General features: G+C 34.8%; 1 protein-coding gene across 1 annotated transcript; it reads left to right on the top strand.

Annotated features, from left to right (window-relative positions):
* Positions 1-9,152: 9,152 nt before the first annotated feature.
* Positions 9,153-14,143, top strand: LOC131074495 (long-chain-alcohol oxidase FAO1). The gene is made up of 3 exons (XM_058011125.2): positions 9,153-9,520; positions 11,390-11,677; positions 11,783-14,143. Exons 1-3 carry the CDS (start codon positions 9,311-9,313, stop codon positions 13,541-13,543), a joined length of 2,259 nt encoding a protein of 752 aa, XP_057867108.1. The 5' UTR covers positions 9,153-9,310; the 3' UTR covers positions 13,544-14,143.
* The last annotated feature ends 4,223 nt before the right edge of the window (positions 14,144-18,366 follow it).

The following is an 18,366-nucleotide window of genomic DNA, read 5'->3' as shown; positions in this document are numbered from 1 at the left end:
GATTGGAAAAATCATAAAAAAAAAAAAAAAAAAACTCAACAAAAATTTACAAAAAAATACACATCTTCTAGTGCTCACTCTTAACTATCTTTCTGCCAAATGATTTGTCAAAATACTAAATCTAACTATGACTTTTTTGATGCGCACGTTAGACACTATGTTATGTTTTTCAGAAAAAAATTAGGGTTTGTTTTTCGTGCGTGAAGGATTTTACCCCTTAATCTTATCCAATTTTGAAAAGTTTAGTAGTTTGGAAACTAGATTCAGAGTACTACAATATTTGTTCTTTGATTATCTTCATATCTTGAGTGGATGACTTTCAAATTTAAAAAAAAAAAAAAAAGTGTCCACTTATACCCCCTTTTTGACCACCATCTTTATGGATAGTTGATTAGTATTTTGCATCATTTATAGGAATACAGTTTATTCTTGTCACATTTTGTTATCTCTTATTTGAGCTTTCCATTGCCTCTAGATCTTGGCAAACTCTCACATGGTATCAAAGCCATTAGAGTGCCATTGGTTTGGCAATTGAGAGAAATTTGGGGTTTTGCATTTTGGAGCTTTCTATTGAAGGTTATTATTGGAGTTTGTTGGGTCAAATTTGAGGTCACCGTTAGATTGAGGAGGTTTGAGAAAGTCAGAATTGTCTTTTATTTCATCCAAGTCCGACATCTGAGGCCAAATCTAGAGCCGTTTGAAGGTGGAGGGTGGTGACTTGTCCTAGGAGCAATCTGCAATTTTGGAGCATTTTTGTCCAAATTCGTCATCGCCATCGCGCTCAGAAGGCCCAAAAACCCCAAGATCACCTCTCCATTCGTCAAAATTGGATTTAGTCACTTCGAGCTGAAAAATCCCCTCCTTATCTGTTGTACAAACGTTTGCAGCAAGTACGTTTTTAAAAAAAATTAAAAAATGTATTTTTTATTTTTGCGTTCGCAGTTTTTGTTTTTTTAATTAAAAAATTGTTAAAAAAAAAATTCATTTTATAGAGAGTGGGGGGGGCATTATTTATTTTTGTTGTTTTTGATTGAGGAGAGGTTCTTTTTGGGCCTGCAAGCCTATGACCTTGCAGGGTCCTGCAGGTACCGTAGTGTACCTGCGGCCCCTGCAGGTGTACTTGGGGGTTACCGCAGTGTACTTGTGGGTACAACAGACCTGCGGGGGGGAAAATTTTTTTTACAAAAATGTTTTATAATATTTTTAATAAACTTTTAAAAAAAAATTTAAATAAATTTCTTTAATAAATTTTTATTAAAGTTTTTTTAATATCAAAAAATTCTTAAAAAAATTCACTTACGCCTTTTTAGGGGTAGCGGGATGATGGCGGGTGGCCTACTGAGAACGGTACGAGAGTATGGCGTCGAGGGGTACCCCCCAAAAAACAATATATATATATATATATATATATATATATATATATATATATATATATATATATATATATATATATATATATATATATATATATATATATATTTTAATAAATAAAATTTTATAACATATTAAAAAAAAATGCGAAAAATATAAAATGGAAATTTAAATTTAATTTTCACAGGAAAAAAAAGATTAATTAATTTTTTTTAATTAAAATCCATACCGTAGCCCAATAGGCTAAATTTTTTCTCCAAAACTGATTTTCTCCAAAATAGGCCGAGTTTATAGTCAAAATTTATGGAAATGGCCTTCCGGACTCAACTGTGATGTCCAAATCGTTTTACGACGCACCAAAAAATAGCACCTCCCTAGCTCTGAAAATTGATTTCTCCAGTAACGCCTCTCCAAGACAAATCGATGAAGCCCTCTAGGCTCTGATACGATGTGAGATTTTGCCAAGATCAAGAGCTCAATGAAAAGTACAAAATAGAGAGACAAACTAGATGATAGGAATAAACTGTATTCTGTCAAGATGAAATACTAATCAATTGGATCATCAATCAATCAATTAATCGTTACATACAATGAATATGAACCTGCTTATACAAGCAAGGCTATATGGATATGTGAGCACACACACATGACATGTGGCTCAGTGAGAAACAAGGGTAGGTAGGAAATAGGTGTGGTAGGTAGGAGAACAATATAATATTCCATAAGAGGTGGATCACCCACTGAATGTGAAATGTAACAACAAGATAAGACCACAAAAGGTGGAAATTCTCCTACACACACTATCCCAATGTGGCACAAACACCCAAGTGTCTCACACCCAAACTACTATGATATGCATGTACCTAAGTAAACTTAAGTAAGGTGTAATGATATCCAACATCAATAAATAATTACACCTTTTTCAATTTTTTTTATTTAAGTTTTTTTAAAGTTGAAAAATTAAAAAAAATCATGTTTGGTTTTTTTCTTTTTAATAAGTTTTTTTTATGGGCATTTTAATAAATTGTTTTATTAAACTTTTAATTAAGTTTTTAAAAATAGAAATATCATGGAATAAGCAAAAATGGGGACACTATTTTTTTTCTTGTCTTCATACCTGTATGCAACGCTTCCAACCGACAGCCAGGGGGGGCCTATTGCTCCTATTTTTTGTTTGGCAACATCCCAATCAGAGGCATCTTCATCTATAGTATTCTACAGGACTTCTTTGGTGGCATCATCTTCATGTTTCCAGATTTGCAATATATCATGTTGTATGCTCTTGCATGAGCAATGTTGTACTCACACTATCATAAAGTGTCACCTCTTTGTATCTTGTCTTTGATAACTATTTGATGTAATCCTCTTGTACATGTAGATTAGGAATATCTTGTGAGACTTGGTGCATGGCTCCAGTTCAGACTTAGATTGTACACATTTGTGCATGGCTCCCATGAGACTTTGATTGTACCAGTATTTTTGTCATTTACGAGTATCTAGTTGATGTTCAAAGCAGGTTGTCTCCATGCCTGATCTTTATTTTGTTGCAGCGAGTAATTCATCGTCATCGACATGGTACCTAGTTTTGTCACACTTTGACATTATTGGTGCAACATTGACTCTCTTTCTTCCTAATGGGAAGGTATTTTGGTCAACATCATTGGACCATCTTTGTAGGAGATTTTACAATGAGGGGGGGCTTCATGGTCTCTTCTTCTCTCTCTTTCATCATTGAGAACATTGCGTGCTTTCATCATCTTTCTTCTAGGGGATAGTTTTTTCCCATGTGGTTTTTCTCTCTTTCTCCGTTTGTGAGAGATTGCATTGGTTTGCATTCATTTGCATTCGTACATGGGTACCTAATATGGCCTAGTAGTCAAGACCCATCTTGCATTGCTTAGTTGCATTGTAGACATAAGTGCATTCCCCTAAGTTGCACGTAAGGGGGGGTGTTGGTGTAATTATTTATTCATGTTGGATATTATTATACCTTACTTAGGTTTACTTAGGTACATGCATATCATTGTAGTTTGGGTATGAGACACTTGGGTGTTTGTGCCACATTGGGATAGTGTGTTGTAGGAGATTTCCACCTTTTATGGTGTGATCTTGTTACTACTCTATCATATCCACTTATTGTGCAGTTATAATTCCACCTTCGGTGGGTTATCCACCTCATGTGGAATATTATATTGTTTCTCCTACCTACCCCTACCTACCCTTGTTTCTTATTGAGCCACATGTCATGTTTGTGTGCCCATATATGCATATAGCCTTGCCTATATAAGAAGGCTCATATTCATTATATTTAACAACAACTTTTGATGATCCAGTTGATCAATATTTTGCATCATTGATAGGAATACATTTTATTCTTGTCACATTTTGTTCTCTCTTATTTGTGCTTTCCATTGCCTCTAGATCTTGGCAAATTCTCACAATATAACATAAATTTATTTGTAGGAAGTATAAAATTATATAGTTTTAAGCATATAATTGTAACACTAATATCTAGGACATGGGTATTTTTTCACAATTTTATGTTGGATAATTCAACTTTTATCTTTTAAAATGAGATTAGGTGCAATTTAGATATAAGTTACTTTGGTATTTAGATCTTAAAGATGCAATTACATTTGGCATTATCAACAACAACATCACTAACACTGCTAGCAGCAACGACATTGTCAGCAATGACATCACCGACGTTGTCAACCAAGAGGATTGTTTTAGTCTGGCTACTCTAGGTACCCTTTGGAACATTCTCCACGACAGAGCCAGAGGCATCGGGTGCAAGTGCTGATGTTGTAGCTTTGTTTGATCGAGTGCCAAAGTATGACTTTATATTATTATTTATGCGTTTGGATGGCCTCCCTCCATCACTTTCAAGAGTCTTGTCGCTCGACATCTCTTACTAACAAAAATTACAAGAAGGAATCCGATTCCTACAGGCTACGGAATATTGTAACAGATAAAAAGAGGGAAAAATAAAATAGATAAACTTTGTAGCTTGTTGTAAGAATTCATGCTATGTAAAGAATAACAGATTAAAATGGAAAAACTAAGCCATAACAGCTAAGCTGCAAGAAAATTATGAAATCAAAATGACAGACACACACACTAACAAATCAAAATGACAAACACTAACATCAATCTTATATCCTTTGTCACTTACCGTTAGTTTCACAGTGACGGTCCGTCAGCGACTCAACGTCTAAAGAATTCCTCAACAACTTGCGTCCAGAGAAGAGCGTGTGGATTTTGGAAGTGCAGACTGATTTGAACAAGGTGTAAACTGTAAAATGTCACCTTCTCATGTATTTATAAGAAAATAATTTTTGGCGAATTGCACGCCATTTTATAATTAGGGTATACAAATTTGGCAAAATTGGGCTGGATTAAGGCAACACAATTTTAAATTTGAAGGCGAATTATGGAGCTGACATTAATGTTCAATACTAGTGGGGGTGTATTGGGGTTGTTCTCAAGAACAAAATAATTAATGTTATTGGCGATATGGGCCCTCGAAAAAAAAAAAACTGTGTCGATATTGGCGAATGCATGCGTGTCCATCGATGGTTTCTTGCATTCGTCTGAAAAACTTTGGGGCGAAATTACGACTAATAAATATTTAAGTCGTGTATGATCTGGTGGCGAATAAACCGTGTTTCAAAAATAATGTCCAACCAAAAGATGGCGAAAAAAGGGCCATGTGACAGATTTTGCATGAACACGAGGCGATCCGACCACTCGTATAACGTTTTTGTTCGCCATTTGAATTCCTGACGTGATCGACCTATGCAATTCGTTGATTGGCGAATATTCGCCACTAAAAAAACTGCTGGTCTTCAGTCTTGGATTGATTTCTAACTACCATAAAGCATATTTTCACACCTATAACCTACTTTGAAAGTTTTGGGACATATTTTATTAATAAAAAAATTATATCTAATAGGAAAAAATGCACCTAGAGACTAAAATCCAAATAAATTCTAATTGATTCCAAATTTGGATCTTGAAAACCCCAACATTGTGATATCCATTTTCTTACAAAATGAATATTTATTTTCTAGAATTCGATATCCATTTTTATTAAGACATTTATTTTAATTAGCTTACTAAACGAAAAATAGTTAAAAATCTCATTCTTTGGTATTGGTCTTCATAAGAATGTGATTGCAGACTTTATGAGACAATGCATTTTGTTACATATATGGAAAAGTAGATGGCAACTAGATGAAATCAAATATCAATTTTTGTAGCTTCATGAGGGAGAGATCAAATGTGCAGCTCAGCTACATAAGTTTCTCAAGTTTCAAGTCTAAAGTTTTCTCATGTGCTTATTTATGTATTGTTCATACTAGTCTTTTGTTGGTCATACCCAATAGTGTTGTCATGTATATAGTCTCTATATCTATTGCTTTGGTAAGACAGATGTTTAAATCAACTAAGTATGTACTTCGTAAGTCACTAATTTTAGTTGCTACATGTAGGCTATAGTTTGGTAATGTATTCTTATTCTTTATACGCAGTCTTTTCTTGGACTGCTATTTATTTTCCTTGTAATCATTTGGCTTTGATCAATACAAAAAAAATCTAAAAAAAGAGTTTCACAATTTTGACTAACACTTTCATGCAATGCACCTCATAATTGCCATTGTTTGAACTAATAGAAAGAAAACCCCGCAAGTCAATGAATAGGTGAATAGGGTGGCTAAAAGATATGATATATCAATGATATTTTGGTATACAACTAACTCTCAAAATCTTAAGTAAATGATTGATATAAAATAAAAAATTAATTAACAATCAAATATAAAACAAAAAGAAATACAAATCTTAGAGGCTAAAATAAAAGTGGATAAACTGAAAAAAAAAGACGAGTCTAATCTGACTCCAAAGGTGTGCTATCATACCACGGATAACTTTCAAAAATTGTAGAATAGGCACATAATGACTGTGGGAATCAGCAGAAGTGCTGTGGCCACTGTCCCCCACTATAATATAACACGAAAGTTATCAGTGTAGGACAGTACTTTTTAGAACCAAAATCGCTGCATAAAATATATGCATAAATATGTCAGAATGAAAGGACACCCAGCCAACCTCGCTCGTGCATAACAGTTGAGAGGTTTTGGTCAGGATTTACAGTTGAAAATGCTTTGATTGACATGTGAAACTATAAATAACGCATCTGTATTGTTGACTGAACGCCCAGAAGAGATGTCGTCTCAGGGAATGCAGTTATTGCAATGTATTGAATGAAGTCTTCAAAAACTCTGAACCAAATAAATGCAGTTGTTAGTAGACTCCTTATCCTTTGTACCAGATATTAAGTGAATAGTCTTCATCTCCAAATCCTCTGTATCTTTATTTATTTCTCTTATTTATTGAAAAGTAGAGTATGAGCTGAGGGAGTCTATGTGCATTAAATTCAAAGGGCTTTTCCACACATCTAATGTCGCAGATTAAAGTCGTATGCCATTTAGACTCATTATTATGAAGTCGTCCTTTCAAAAAAAAACCTGCTCCTTTCCTCATTACTCTGGATCATCTAGAAGATATTAAATGTGTCAACCCCCAACCTCATTCAAGTGTGGCCAAGGACTGGGAGGCCATACTTCATTAATGGCACAGCCCAATTTGGTCTTACCTGTTCCCTTTCCTCATTACTACTGCCTACCTCCTTACTAAATGCATCCCTTTATTTTTTATAATTTTACATTAAATTTGTAGGAATGATTATAAGGATAATTATTATATCTATTTTTAGTGTGGTAAACAAAAAATTGATTTTTGACGTATTATTTTATTACTCTGAATAAAATACAATCATTGCCACTTGTCTCTAAGTATATGTAAAATATGTCGAGATATAAGAGAATCCTCTTAAAATAAATGTTCTTCTAAAATACTAAATACCAAGAATGCAAATCCATTGAAGTCCTACTATACACTTTGATGCATAATAATAAGGATATTATTATTCATATTATTCATCTAGTATATTTATATTAAAAAAATATATGTAAAATATGTGGAGAGATATCTTATAATAGAAAATAATCATTGTAAAATAAATGTTCTTCTAAAATACTAAACACCAAGAATACAAACGAGACAAGTGGAACGGTCCTATTTTATTTGGAGTAATAAAATAACACCTCCACAAAAAACGGAACACATGGCATATTTCATGCATTTACCCCTCATTTGCATGTCAAATTGTTTCAAAAATGGATTTTTGTTTAGGGATATTTTGATGTCATTGTAGATGCCTCTCCACATAATTAAATTAATACCTACATCTAATGCATTAATTTCAACACTAACATCAATGTCAATATTAATGATTAATAATTTACCTTAATTAGAAATTTATAGTGATCAAGCACATTATCTTTGTCATCTATATTAACATCATGCTTAAATCATTAAGCTAAAATAATAATAATCTATGTACAATTCCCTTATTATCTCTCTCTATCTTATGTTGCAGTGCACCTTATGTTGATTAAGAATATTATCTTGGTCAACAATATTAACATCATACTTAAGTCATTATGTTATAATAATAATAATCTATATACAATTCCCTTATTATCTCTCTCTATCTCATCTTATGCACTTACTTTCAAATATGCTAATGGAGGATAATTTTAGTCTTTTGTAGTTACTTTTATTTCCATTTTAGTTAAGGCTTGTGATGTATGTTTAAAACTTTTACCTCATTTTCCTAAAGTCTTACATTGGATAGATTTACAAGTAAATATGGCATACCATTGCAATGGAGGTAATATAAATATATCCATACTTAAATCAAATTCAAACAAAATACTGCTAAGTAGCATCAAAATAAGCATTATCTTTGTTCATCTATAGGTGAACCTCACAATGATGCAATGTGTTTTTTTAAGTTCTAGATTAGATGCTCTTAAAATTATTGTTCTTTTGTTCCCTCTTCATTTCTCTTATGAACTATTTATATAAATGAATATGTTCAGATCCCAAAGCATAGCAATTAGTCATACAAATGTGTATCAAATTAACTCATTGTTGGATTTTGGACATTTGGATTCAAAATTTTGATTGGTCTCAAGCCACTCAAGATAGATCCTACAAATGATTGATTTAGGACATCTATAGTTTAAAAACATTGAGTGAACATGTCAATCAAATTTAAATGTCAACAACACTATAAATGAATGATAATAGTAATATATTAGATTATGCGCACATAAGTCTGAAAAAAGTCTAAATATATAAAAATAAGTACATATATTTAAAATAAATAAAAATATAATGAACGTAAATATACCACTCATTATTATATAAAATTATATATTAACAGATTCAAGCTAAACGGAATTGGCCTGGCATGCAAATTTCAACATTACTAGTTGAATATCGAAAAATTCTTAACTTGGAAGTTATTATAAAAGTTTAACTGGTTGGTTACAGAAGATTTATGGGCAGGATAGGTGAGAAAAGAACATAGTTTAGAAAGGAAGTGGCGTGAATAGTGTGTACCTACTTTTGCAAATTATTGCAGATTGAATTTTTTGCATGAGTTGGAGGGATTGGATTCAATCTATTTTTCTGCTCACCCACCTTCCCTCATATATGTTCTCCATATACGCAACAGGTTTTCCTTGGCAGCACTTTTTCCTTGATTACCACAGGTGAAAGTAGCCTTGTTGGCAATACATGTAGTAGATTCGAGAAGTCCTATCATATTAAAAACAACTGTTTTTTGCACTAAGGTCATAACCACCTCAACTTAAAAAACTTTTGTACAAGGGAAAGAAGACACATTCCTGCAAGCAAAATAAAAGGAAGAAGCAATCCTGTGTGCGCCTGTAGAAGCCTCTACTTTAATGCTTGTGGGCTCAAGTAGAATAAATAGGCAATGGGAGGAGAGCAGACTTAGGCATAGCTTATGAGCATGGAGGGAAAGAATAGTGCACATCCTCTACTAAAGGGTGGGAGACCAGCATATCCCCATGGCTTTTCCTCTGGAGAAATAGAGTCTCTTGCAGCGTTATGTGATACCTTCATACCTGCTCTCCATTGTTATGGTGATTCTAAGGCAGAGGATGCCCATGATTTTAGAAGGATTTCAGGATCTCAGTTTGGAGTTCCAGACTATGTAAGTGCTGTGAGATTTCCTGAATAGAGATTGTTTGTATATGATTTTTCAATGGATGTTTTGGATCACACTGTTTGTATATGATTTTTCAATGGATGTTTTGGATCACACTGTTTGTATATGTTTTTTCAATTGATGTTTTGGATCATACTGTTTTATGTATGTTTTACACCAATCCACATTTTGAATCACACTCAGTAATAATGTCTGTATTTTAACTTTTACTTTTACTTTTACTTTTTCCTTTTTAAGATGGATTACTAAATATGATCTGTAATGGAAAAAACATACACAATAAATCCAAAAATAATCTCTCTTCAAAATAAACTATACAAAATTTATACCAACTAATAAAGTTTCTTGTTCAGACTCTCAATTTTTTGGTAACTGTATAAAACTTATACCAATTAGTGAAATTTCTTATTCAGTCTCTCAGTTTGAAGTTTTGGTTGACTGGTTCCCCAAGCAGTAGATTGTAGATTTATTTTTCTGGGGGTTCACTGAAGGAAGTCAGATAATTGAATAGCTTGGAGTGCATGCACAGGACAGTCTAGGTCACTCCAAGCTATTCCATAAAAATATTTTTTTACTTTTTAAATTTCATTGTACAAGTTTATTTGTATTTTTTTGAATCATAGTTAATATTTTTTATTTTATTTATTTAAGTGTTATTTGAAATATTGGTGTAAAAATTTAGACATTTAAATTTAATAGTATTAGATAGAAACAATATAGATATATTGTTTATTAATGATTTCTTTTCAATTCTTACAGTTTTACTATTACATAAGAAGATTCCAAATTATTTTTAAGATATGTGAAATTACTATTAAAAACAAATCTAGATAAACAATGATTAAGACCATCATGTTATTTTCAATCATTAAATTATAAAAGTTCCATCATTAGAAACAAAAATTCTAAACCATTCTTATTGCTTAACTCAAAATTTACATGCCAATAGAATTTCTAACTCGGTAAACATAGATGTGAAGGCCCTACATCAAATCTTTCTCAAAAATTACTTTTTGAATGGATTTCAAATTCTTTGAAATTGCATCAATGTTTTGGTTCAAACTTCACATGAATTGCTTTTCTATTTGATTTTGTGAGTTTCTTGTCTTATTGTCTTCTGGTTCATGATAGATAGATTATGAAGTTTGATCTCAAACACGGAAATAAACAAACTTAGATATACAAATATGAATGATTATTTGGTAACAATTTTTAATTCATTTGATATAAATTCCAACTCCATATACAGAGATCTGAAAGCCCTACATCATCCTTTTATTAAAATTATTTTTTGAATGGATTTCAAATTCTTTAAAATTGCATTGTTGCTTTGATTCAAATCTCATGAATTGATATGTATTGCTTTTCTATTTGACTGAGTCTCTTGCTTTCTATTTCATGATGATGGATCATAAAGTTTGATCTCAAATATGAAAAGAAACAAAAATATACAAATATGAATGATTATTTGTAACAATTTTTTTTTCATTAGACAGAAATTCTAATTCTATAGATATCGATCTGAAGGTCTTATTCTATAGACATCGATCTGAAGGTCTTTCTTGGTATTGATTCAAATTTAATAAATTGACATGAATTACTTTTCTGTTTGACTGTGTGATTTCTTGGTTGATGATACATCATGAAGTTTTGAAATAAAAAATTCACTTGATATGTTGTGGAAATAGTATGGCTGTGAATGTTCCTGGTTTAAAATTTTAGTCAAGACTTCTGTACCCAATTAATTGATTCTGTATGGCTGTGAATGTTCCTGGTTTAAAATTTTAGTCAGACTTCTGTATCCAATTAATTGATTCTAAGTTTTATTTATGATTTCTAATTTTGGTCAAACAGATAGCGGGGATGGTAACGATGCATTTCCCAAGAGCAGCAGTTTTGATGGTGAGATTGGTGCTGCTGTGCTTGTACACTCGCCTCGGAACGCTGCTCTTGTGCGGAAGGGCGAGTCTTTCGAAAGCATCGCCTTTCCTCCACCTGCAAAACTTCGCTGCAATTCCACCGGATGTGAGAGAGAAAATAGTGCTTCAGTGGTCGCGAGTCACAGGATCCATTTTCGACCCAGTTTTCCATGTCATTTTCAAAACTTTTAAGGCGCTCTGTCTCTATTTGTTTTACTCCAAGGTAATAAAAGGAACTGCGCCCTGTTAATTTTCAGCTTAAAAAACCAGAGGAGAAAGAAAATATATGATTTTTGATCTTGACAAGTGAGTAAAATGGTGGATGCAGGCAGATGAAAGCGGTTCGAATCCATGCTGGAAAGCAATCGACTATTCTCCGCCGTATATACCGCAGGTGGAGAAGAGGGCGTTGGAACAGGGGATAATTGATGCATCTTCAGAAACCCCAGAACGGCTTGAAAGCTTCCTAATGGAGGCAGGGTTTCCATTTGAATCAAGCAAAGAAAGCGAGGACGGATCAAGGATATGGAAGGTGAAATGCGACTGTGTAGTGGTGGGATCAGGTGCGGGAGGAGGCGTTGCAGCAGGGAAATTGGCGGCGGCAGGGCACAGAGTATTGGTGGTGGAAAAGGGAAAATACTTTGCTGCAGGGGATCTGTCATTACTGGAAGGACCGTCTATGGATCAAATGTATGCTCGAGGAGGGCTACTCTCAACCCCGGACGTCAAGGTCAGCATTCTGGCAGGAGCCACAGTAGGAGGCGGCTCCTCTATTAATTGGTCTGCGTGCATTCGGACGCCTGATCATGTACTCAAAGAATGGGCAGAAGTAGAGGGTTTAACTCTTTTCCAGAGCCAAGAATACGAGAGTGCAATGACTGAGGTATGGGAAAGGGCGGGAGTGAACAGCGAAAACGGAACAGAGAGCTTTCAGAACAGAGTGCTCAGAAAGGGATGCGGAGCTCTAGGGTTTGAAGTAACCGATGTTTCAGTGAATGCCACGCCGGGGCATAATTGTGGATCGGCCTGTTCCTTTGGCTGCAGGACGGGGCAGAAAAAGGGGACTCCTGATACATGGCTGCTCGATGCTGTGGCAGCTGGTGCGCGAATTCTTACAGGCTGTGAAGCCACCAGGGTTACCTGGAGTAGAAACCCTAATTGTACACAATTCAAGGAAAAGAGAGCAACAGGCGTTCTCTGTAGGGCAGGTCGCAACCAGATTTTGGTGGAGGCCAAAGCCACAATAGTTGCAGGCGGAACGCTCATGACTCCTGGCCTTCTTCTCGCCAGTGGCCTGAGAAACCCTAATATCGGCAAAAACCTTCATCTTCATCCCGTGAGAATGGCGTGGGGTTATTTTCCACCACAAGATGATCCAGCGGGTCGATGCTCTGAGGGTAACATAATCACGGCCATGTGTAAACACATCCCCAAATCTTACGGCACGATCATTCAAAACCCCGCATTGGGTCCCGGCTGCTTCGCCTCCATCACGCCTTGGATTTCCGGGGCAGACATGAAAGAGAGAATGAAGAAATACCAGCGGACTGCACATTTGTTCGCTCTAACCCGAGACAGGGGAAGCGGAAGTGTAGGGCAGTCATTGGAGGTGGATTACAGGATCAGAGATCCGTCTGACAAGAGAAATATGGACGAGGGTTTGGAAATTGCTCTCCGAATTCTCATCGCTGCAGGCGCAACCGAGGTCGGAACTCACCACAGCGATGGCCGTGTGCTGAAAGTGGACAGAAGTAAAGACATGGAGATGGAAATTCAGAGGTATTTGAAGGAAAATGGCGGATGGTGCCCTGTGATTTCTGCGCACCAGATGGGCAGCTGCCGGATGGGAGTGAATCCCTCCACCTCATGTGTGGATGAAAAGGGGGAAAGCTGGGAGATCGAAGGCCTGTTTCTGAGCGATGCTAGTGTTTTCCCTACTGCTTTGGGTGTCAATCCCATGATCACCATTCAGTCAATTGCTCTCTGCATTTCGAACCGCGTTTCAAATTTTCTCCAACAAATCAGATCTTCTCATCTTTTAGAGTTTGAATTCGCTCCCCACCAGAGTGTTCCATTAAAAAACAACTAGAATTCATTGAAGCAAATATCCTCACCCAAGTGTTCAATTAGATTATAACTAGAATTCATTGGAGAAATAATCCCCACCAGAGTGTTCCATTAGAAAAGAACTAGAATTCACTGAGAAATAATCCCCACCAGCAGTGTTCAATTAGATTGTAACTAGAATTCATTGGAGAAATAATAATACCCACCACCAGAGTGTTCCATTAGAAAATAACTAGAATTCACTGAGAAATAATCCCCAGCAGAGTGGTCCATTAAAAAATAACTAGAATTCATTCGAAAATAAAAAATCCCCACCAGATTCTTCCATTAAAACATGACTAGAATTAATTGAAAAAAAAAGCCCATGCACAGTGTTCTATTAAAATAAGATTTCATAGCAGAAAGAATCATGAAGAAATGATAACCAAGAAAGGCAAAGAATGTGTATATACGCATCTGAGGTTGTCTCACATTGTAGTATATGTGGATATATACACTGCTGTACGATAGGGATATTGTTTTTCTCTGAATTCAGTTTTAATTTTTAAAATTTATTATTAATATTTTAATAATAAGGGGGTGAGATTTGAATCTGTATTAGGCAACCTCTATATGGTTTGGCAAAGAATGTGTAAATATATATTGTCTCTAGCATATGTGGATATGTATAATGTAGTATGAGATTGTTTTTTAGGTTTAATTTTTTATTTGTTAAATCTGTTATTAATATTTTAATAATATGATGAATGAGATTTGAATTGTATGTGGTTTAGTTTTGGGAGTCAATAAAGTATTTATTGACATTGTATATATCATTATTTCATATCAATATTTGTAATTCTTAGCATAACTATATTTTTAGAAATCTAAGTAAAGTATGTGAGAGATATCAAGTTTGTTCAATGATAAAGTTTGAAGTGCAATTAAATTCAATAATCGATGATGCTTTTAATTTAATTTGGGTTAAGTACAGCTTGAGTTGGCCTAGTGGTGGAGAACTTGTGTTTTTGAAAGAGAGGTCACAAGTTCAAATCCCATAATCCCATAGTGGGTAGGGTATGTACATCTTATCAGCTTTGGCCTATTATCGATAAAATAAATAAATTAATTAATTTTGGTTAAATTTGAATTGATGATAATTAAAATGAGATAAAGGCAATATTATACTTTTTAGAGGTATAATAACAACATTTGTAAAATATTATGCAAATTAAAAATTTGGAATCATTTATCGAAATGATATTTAAAAAATTAAAAAAAATTTACTTGACCAATCATTCACGAAGTAGTAATAACTGTTAAACAACATATATACTATATTATAATAATTGAATTTAGTCATACATACAATGTGTAAATAGGTTTTTATAAAATTTGTGTATAAGTTTTACTTTGTTAACCATTTATGCATTGGTAATATCTCTTCATTTTCAATATCATGAAGAAGAGCTCGAACTTTAATTGTTATGTTGGACTTCACAACATATAATGTAGGTATCCCATAGTGAGCATGTAACAACTCTAATGATGGCATGACTTGATAAACTGTGAATCTGATTAAATAATAAAACTTAAAAAGTAGCAAGCAACCATTCTTCAAGTGGTCCTGTGTGAAAACTAATTCATGATTGTCCCTTAAGAAATCTCATGAACTTCATACTGAGTTGTTTGGATAGGTTGTGTTTTTTGATTGTCACTGTTGACCTAATAGTGACCTTCCATATACATCTAGTAAGGTAAAGGTCTTGAAGCTCATGGTATTGAGAAATTGGCTAGTCACATAAATTTATAATCTCAATTTGTAAATTATATTTTTTTACATCTAAGTTCATTTTCACCTTGGAATCATAGAGGAAGTTAAAGTATAAAACATAATTGTAAAAAAAAAAATATTATTCTTTGGTCCATTTTTGTCAATTCTATAGATCATTTTTTCTCTCAACCAATAGTGGACACTAACTTCCTCTATAAGAAGGATGGTATTAAGTAGAAGACGGTAGTGGTACTTTTTCAACCAATTGGACGCCCATGCATGTACATTACAGGACATTTTGCTCACCTGCAAGGAAATTATTTTTAGCTTTTAAATCAATATTGAATAGTAGAAGATAAATATTTAAAACTTAAAAGCAATATATGTTAAGGTGAGGTAATTAGATAAATTTATAGAAATTTTCTTCATTTGAAGTAAATGTATGTTGTTAAATAGGAAATAAATAGAGCAACATATATCTAACATTTCTCTTATCATAACAAAAAAAATGATGCAAGGTTACATGATGTATATTTAGAAAATGCTACATATTTCGAAAAAAAAATTCACTTGAAGTAAATGTATGTAGTTAAATAATAAATAAAATAGAACAACATATATGTAGCATAACTATAAAGATAATACTTTAATATTAAATTATTATAAAGATATTAATTAAATTTTATATATTAATCAATATCAAATTATTATTGAGATATTACTATACTTTTGTATTTTTATATTTCTATTAAACTCTTTAGCATTCAAAAAATTGTTTTTGATTAAGGTAAAAACAGGTTTTGAAGGGGCCCCGAAACCCTTTAACAACCAGAGCTTAACAAAAAAAGCACCACGAGACAAAAAGGAACAGGCCAACTAAAAGCCAGCAAAAAACCATAAAAAAGCGACAAAAACCCCACAAAGCCAGCAAAACCCACCAGACCCAGAAAAAATAACTAATTGATTTTTTCCAGGGCATTAACCAAGGAGATGCTAATCCCATGCAGATCTTTGATGTTGTCCCTGAGGTTTGGGAGATCCTTGGTTGAAGCAGCCACGACTTTCTTGACACTCGCCCTCGTCCTCTTAGCAGCACCACCAGTTGGAGTAGCTTCACCGCTACCAATCTGGATTGTCTCATCATCCACGTCAAGATCCACCACTGGTTTGGGAGAGCTTGTGTGATCAAAGGCCTTAGCAATATCCTCCAAATTTTTTGTGACAACTGATAAGATATTCGGGATAAAGCTTAGCATATTTTTCATTGCTTTTCTCCCTTCTTCCAGCGATTTGATCTTCTCCTCCATATCCTGCTTCCAATTTATATGCTCCCTGTCATCATTCTCCCTCTTTTCATCCGCATTTTTCCCCTTTTTTTCCAGGTTTTTCAAGAGTTCATAGGTCCACCTGTCATAATCCAGTCTTGCCTCAGTGAGTTTTTTTAGGTTATCCAGGAATAACCCTTTTTCCATACTTTCCTTGTCCTCACTTATGCTGTCCTTAGTCATATCCTTCTCAGGATCTTTGTTCCTTTCCCTCTCGGGGTTCACATCTGTTTCCTCATTATCCTTTTGTTCCTCATCCTCCAAAGGATGGTTGTAGTCCTTGCCAGGGCAGTCACTGTGGATAGGGCTTTCGTTGGTAGACTCATTATCACCACTTTCTTCCTCAATACCCACCTCCTCATCTTTCCAGCTGTCTTCACCATCAGATTCATCCGTCTCCATTTCGTTGCCTTCTTTTTCAGTTTCCTCTATTGTCATCCCAGGGGTGCTCTTTCTTTTTTTGCTTGAAGACGCCTTTTCCTTGCTAGAATCTCCTCCCTCCATCTTTCTCTTCCCCGGAGAGGCGGATAACCTCTTATTTTCCAGCAAGGCGAGGGTTTTACAGTGTTCATAGATGAGTAGCAATAGTCCGCAGTGGAGAAGCGGGCTCAAGGGATTCTTACTATGTTTATTGAGGGACCTGGAAAGGGACCTGAAAAGGTAGTAGGGCAGAGATACCTTTTTGTCGTGTCTAAAATGGTTTAAAAGAACGAAGTGGTAGGTGTGGGCCCTGGAGAATCAGCCCTCAACCGTGATATACTCCATAATCGTGTTCAAAACCCACCCCCAGATTTTCATGATATTAGCTACTTCATAGTACCCCCCTGTAGCTTTGCCGATTCTTTCCCTCTCTTTTTCCTTCCGCGGGAACAGGTTAACCGCATTGTTAGAGACTTTAAGGTCTCTAAAAAAATTAAGCCCAGAATGGGGCATGCCAGTCACAGTAGCTATAAGGCTAGCATCCAGCTTAAACTTAACCCCATAGATTTTAAATGAACCATTACACCAGTTTTCAGAGATTTTGGAAACAGTGAGATTTACCCTACCTTTATCATAATCCACAAGCTTCTCCATGAAGCTTGTGAGGAACCCTTTCTCCAGCTTCGCCCACACTTTCGGCATCGCTTTCCATGTTGACGAATTGTCTGGTTCTTCCCTCCTAAGGTCTCCTCCCATCTTCGAATTCAGATTTTTGGCATTGTTCTTCTGCAAACTCAGCTCTTCTTTCCTCTTGTTGCTCGAGATTTTGAATTGGGTGACCCACAAAGCATGCGGCGTAATATAATAAATGGTTGGGGATCTACCGCTTTGCCAGGTGATGATTACCCCGCCATCAAGGCATAAATTAATCATAGTCTCCATCATGATTGAGCTGTCCCTCCCTACCCGTATATCTGTCCTTTCTAAGGAGCTCTTTTATGTTTGAGTTGACATCTTCCCTGTGCCAGATTATTTGAGAATCAAAGTTAACTCCAAGTTTCACCAAATAGTCCGCCACCGCATTTTTTTCCCTAAAGGCATGTTGAATTATAATATCTTTAAAACTGGCAATAATTTCCCTAGCTTTCATGATAATATTTTCAATTGACCATGATGGCTCCGACTCCCCCTTCAAACACTTAATAATATTAAGTGAATCTCCCTCGAGCCATAATTTCTCATGATTAAAATTCTTAGCTATAATTAAGGTGTTCAGGGCAGCGGAGGCTTCGGCAAAGTGACTAGATTGACTACCCAAAGGACCAGCTACCGCCATTAAGCAACTTC

This window comes from Cryptomeria japonica, chromosome 9 (assembly GCF_030272615.1).
Source record: "Cryptomeria japonica chromosome 9, Sugi_1.0, whole genome shotgun sequence".
Classification (NCBI taxonomy): Eukaryota; Viridiplantae; Streptophyta; class Pinopsida; order Cupressales; family Cupressaceae; genus Cryptomeria; species Cryptomeria japonica.
Note: the sequence above shows the minus strand (reverse complement) of the source record. Positions and strands in the feature narration are given on the sequence as shown.

Bases quoted from the DNA above. Each gene is read 5' to 3' on its own strand.
- LOC131074495 (XM_058011125.2), top strand. From the start codon at position 9,311: ATGAGCATGGAGGGAAAGAATAGTGCACATCCTCTACTAAAGGGTGGG. The intron at 9,521-11,389 runs GTAAGTGCTGTG...TTGGTCAAACAG, and splicing joins AGTTTGGAGTTCCAGACTAT to ATAGCGGGGATGGTAACGAT. The intron at 11,678-11,782 runs GTAATAAAAGGA...TGGTGGATGCAG, and splicing joins TCTATTTGTTTTACTCCAAG to GCAGATGAAAGCGGTTCGAA.